This window comes from Eurypyga helias, unplaced genomic scaffold (genome assembly GCF_000690775.1).
Source record: "Eurypyga helias isolate BGI_N326 unplaced genomic scaffold, ASM69077v1 scaffold50371, whole genome shotgun sequence".
Lineage (NCBI taxonomy): Eukaryota > Metazoa > Chordata > Aves > Eurypygiformes > Eurypygidae > Eurypyga > Eurypyga helias.
The window spans coordinates 1-4399 of NW_010233753.1; the positions used below are offsets into that span (position 1 = coordinate 1).

General features: G+C 56.1%; 1 protein-coding gene across 1 annotated transcript; it reads right to left on the minus strand.

The window, feature by feature from the left end:
* Nucleotides 1–3515: 3515 nt before the first annotated feature.
* On the minus strand, nucleotides 3516–4394 carry DCLRE1B (DNA cross-link repair 1B; the record flags this gene model as incomplete). The annotated part of the gene is made up of 1 exon (XM_010161807.1): nucleotides 3516–4394. A coding segment is annotated over one exon (879 nt), but the record flags the coding sequence as incomplete, so codon positions are not given.
* Between the last annotated feature and the right edge of the window lie 5 nt (nucleotides 4395–4399).

Genomic DNA, 4399 nt, shown 5'->3' on the forward strand with positions numbered 1-4399 from the left:
GGGAGAGGCCGGGAAAGAGGCTGGAGCGTCTTCACGGAGGTCAGACACTTGGGAAAGGGATGAGGCGGCTCTGAGCAGGGTCGCTCAGGAGCTCCTTCTCTGGGGTTTTTAATTCAGCCTCGTCCAGCGTCAACACCACTGAGACGCTTCTTGGGTTTCTTTCAAAACCTGCAGCGGCTTAAAATGTTTACAAACACTCCTGCCAAAATCTCTGACACTTTCGCAACTTCGTGTTTACTTGATCAGCAGTGCAACAGGCATGAACCCGCACCTTCCACTGAGCATGAAGAGTCCTGGCTCTACATCCTGATGGAGATGATCAGTGGAAAACAAGGACGTGCAATAAACAATTTACAACCCCTCCAAACAACAAAAAAGCCCTTGATCTTGCAATCTGCTGTTTGCCAGAGTTAGATATTTATAGGCAGAGACATGAATGAGGTGAAAGATGGAGCCTACACCAGCCCAGCAAAGCCCATCCCATGCCATGGTGCTGGGCGTTTGGGGCTGTTGGGAGCCCAGTCCTGTAGCTCCGAGCGCTCACAGGTCACCACGACCCGAGGCTGGAGCAGTCACGCCCAGTTCTCAAAGCCGTGCCCACGCATCCCTGAACGTCACCGCACGTTCAAGAATGCCACTGCCCGAGGGTCTCGGTCGTCAGGCAGGAAGCGCGAGCTGTGCACTAAGCGCAGAGCCGCCGATCGCGCCACGGGCAGCGCCAGTCCTGTAGCTCCGAGCGCTCACAGGTCACCACGACCCGAGGCTGGAGCAGTCACGCCCAGTTCTCAAAGCCGTGCCCACGCATCCCTGAACGTCACCGCACGTTCAAGAATGCCACTGCCCGAGGGTCTCGGTCGTCAGGCAGGAAGCGCGAGCTGTGCACTAAGCGCAGAGCCGCCGATCGCGCCACGGGCAGCGAGACAAGCTGCCGGCGAAGCGTCGCTCTTCTGTGTGACCCCACAGGTAACGTGTGTGCGCCTAAGATGCAAGAAATAGCATTTTCTGCCTTCTTCCTCTGGCAAAACACCCCCCAGAAGCTCACCCCCACACTGTCTGCTGAAGGAAGGTCTCCCTCCTCCTCCCCCACGCAATTCTGCAGCTCCTGTGTGTTGCGGGGTGAGCAGCACCACTTCCCGGGCGGCCTGGGTCCTGCAGTGACGAGTGGGAAGGATCAGCCCCACGCAGTGCTCCGTGCCACCGGCCTGCCACGCAGAACGGGAATACCCTCACTCCCCCAGACTCCCTGAGCCAAGGCCAAGAGGCCTGTTGGCAGGTCTGTCCCAAACAACTTACTGACGCTCGTGGCTGCTTGTGCTGGGGCCGGTGTCTGGCCAAGTACAAAGGACAAGGAAAAGCTGGGCACTGCAGCGACCTCGGCCAAAAAACACGAATTTAGCAGAACGAATTACAGAGGCACACAGAGCACCCAGAGCCAGACAGAGGCCTCTGAAGGCAGCACCTCACCTGATCATCAGGGTGACTCTACCTTCTCTTCTACACCTCCTGCTTTTGGGGGGGGGTCCATAAAAGAGCACAAAGGCAGAGATTTTAGGCTTGTGGTTAATCTGGAATAAGACCAAAGCTACAACACACCACATAGGGAATTAGGTAAACTCTCTGAATTAGGTTTCTTGGTGAAGAAGAAAAGATTTCCCCATCACACACTTCGTATCTAGAACCTGCGCTGCAGGAACAGACAGCAGCTCGGCAGCAGAGGGAGAAGCTGGCCAAGTGCTTTAGCCTTGTGCTACAGGAAGCAGAGCTGGAGACGCTGCCAAGCGGAGTGCCCCAGGGTGTGCCCTACTCCCTGCGTGTGCCACAGCACACCAGCCAGTTACGTTTTACCTCAGCCTCTTGGCAGCGACCTAAACTCAGAACGCGTTTCCTCCTCTCCGCAGCACAGGCAGGGAACCCCTTCGGGGGCTCCACACTGCTCTCGAGAGGCCAGAGCCCACTGAACCCTTCCACAGGCCACGCTGCAGAAGCTCGGCAGGCAGCCCTGTTCCAGAACCTGCCCTCACGACACAGCAGCATCTGAGCACGGCTTGTTGAAACAGCGCTAACTCACCAGCAGGAGCCCGGGTCCCTTGCTACCTCCTCCGTCAGGCTTTGGGGAGTTGTTTAATCCCATGGGGCTCAGTTCCCAACTGTGGGACAGAGATAAGAGCACAGGCGTGCTCTGCATGTACAGATTTGGGAGGGCTTCAGCCTGAGCACTGTTTTTTAGCCCCTGCCAGGAGAAGCTTCCAAGCATGTGGCCCCTAGATACCCCACAGTCACGCTCATAGCTGGCTACAGCTTCTGTCACCGTGTGAGCAAAATGCAGCCGCAGCAGCAACGCTGACGGAACCCCATGCCGCAGAGCTGGCGGCAGCGTGCCCAGACCCAGGGCTACGTGCTGCTCCAGCGCTCGGCCACACCAGCACGCCTGCGAGCCAGGCCAACCGCGGGAAGAGAGGGCAACTCCGGCAGCAAGCATGAGGGAGAACAAGGCTGTGAGAGGCCAGCTCTTTACTGCCAGGAGACTTCAGGGGAAGCTGAAGGACTCTCAGAAACTCAAGCTCAGCAATACTGCACTGCCAATTCTCCCCTGCACTGCCAATTCTCCCCCCGAGGCCATCTTTTGTTTCCCAGGATTTTAGGATAACACACAAAGTAGTATTTTAACACCTCAGAGAGGGAGGGAATGTGGTGCTCCCAAGCACCTCACACACCTGCTGTGCTGAGTCAAGTACCTCCACCTGGCCAAGTCTCTCCTGCTTCTATCGCCTTTTAAAACTATGGAGAGATTTTAGAAGTTATCCAAATCACACAGAGCCAAGGAAATCTTCACACGGTCGGTGACGTGGAGAGTCACTGGCAGGTGACATGAAGATTATGTTTTCAGGAGAGCAGGACTGCATCCAGCTGCAGTTGGCTGGATGCAACAGCAGTGCTGCCTGGAGGTATTAGATTAATAGATAGGGAAATAGATTAATAAACTTAAAGTAACTTCCTTTATTAGATTTCTTCAAGCACCACGTATAAAAAGAATCTTGACACATAATATTTGTAACACACGGTGGAACGATCCGCTCATTGGCAACGAGGCTTTGCAGACATACAAAAAGACAACCCTCTGGGGCTCTCGATTCCCCTGTTGTGCTGCTTCTACCACTTGCCACCCCATGAGCTACTTCAGCTGCAGGCAGCTCACACCCTCCGCGGTTCGGCGTGAGCCGACCCGGCAGCGCCGCCTCACAAGACACAGGTAAGTCGCCGCAAGGAGCGGCCACAAGGCACGTCGGGACCGTGCTGCCCGAGTGTAGTGTAGAAACCGAAATACAAAAATAAATAAATCAAACACAAACTGGTTCTAGTTTCCTTCTCCTCTAACAAGAGGCAACGTAAGTAGAGCCCCATAGTTGAGCTCTTCTCTCCCAATGGGGAGCTTGCGCACAGCGAACAAGTCGCAGTAGTAAGACCCTAGAATCCCTGCCACCAACAGCGCTGGCACTGCCACGCGTCACGCCTCTTCAGGGCGCTCCTGTTCTCCGGAAAAAGTCTTCTACCGCCTTGTCAAAACTCTGAGCGGAGAATTGCTTTAGGACATGTAAGGGAGTGAGTAAGTACTGCTGAGCCAAACCAGTTGGCAAGTGCCTGTCGGACACAGATGCCTGGCTGCCAGCGCTACCTGCCCTCGCTGCGCCCAGCTGTTCGCTCGGCTCCTCCTGCCCCCCCTCCTCCCGCCTGCCCTCCTCCCGCCTGCCCGCGTGACAAGCGCAGCCTTCTCTGGAGCACAAAGCTGACTCGCAGCGGTTCTGCCGAGGAACCTCAACACCCGCCAACTCTTCAGACGCATCAGTGCATTTCTCAGGGGACTCGTAGACGACTCCTCGGGACACAGAGAGCTGGGCAGCTCTTTTCGTGACACACGTGGGTTTGCACCCCCTCCGTTTGCGTTTCCGACATGCAGTCTCTTGCACAGGCTTTGGGATTTCCAGGTTGGGAAGTGCCTGGGGAGCAGAACTTAAGTATTCTTGGAAGTAATCCTGGCACATGCTGCCCTTCACAATTGGGATGACCGAGCAGGGTTTCAGCCACTTCACGAACTCACACAGCTCTGAAAAGGATGAGTGGTCTGAGTATGGAATGGGGTGGATGTTGGGGTGGGTGACCTTTACGGGCCTGCCGGTTGGGAGGATGGCGATGGTAGGGTACAGCGCGTTCCAGCTGACGAGGTTATCGTGACAGATCTCAGCAACATCCACGGCACGGATCCAGCCGGCCCCCTCCTCAGTGGTGAAAACGTCGGGCAGCTCCAGCAGCTGCATCTGTTCCAGGCGCCAAGGGCTCACCACCACCCAGGTGCCGAACTCCATGGCCAGGTTCACCAGCAGCGCCTCCTTCCCAAGCCAGT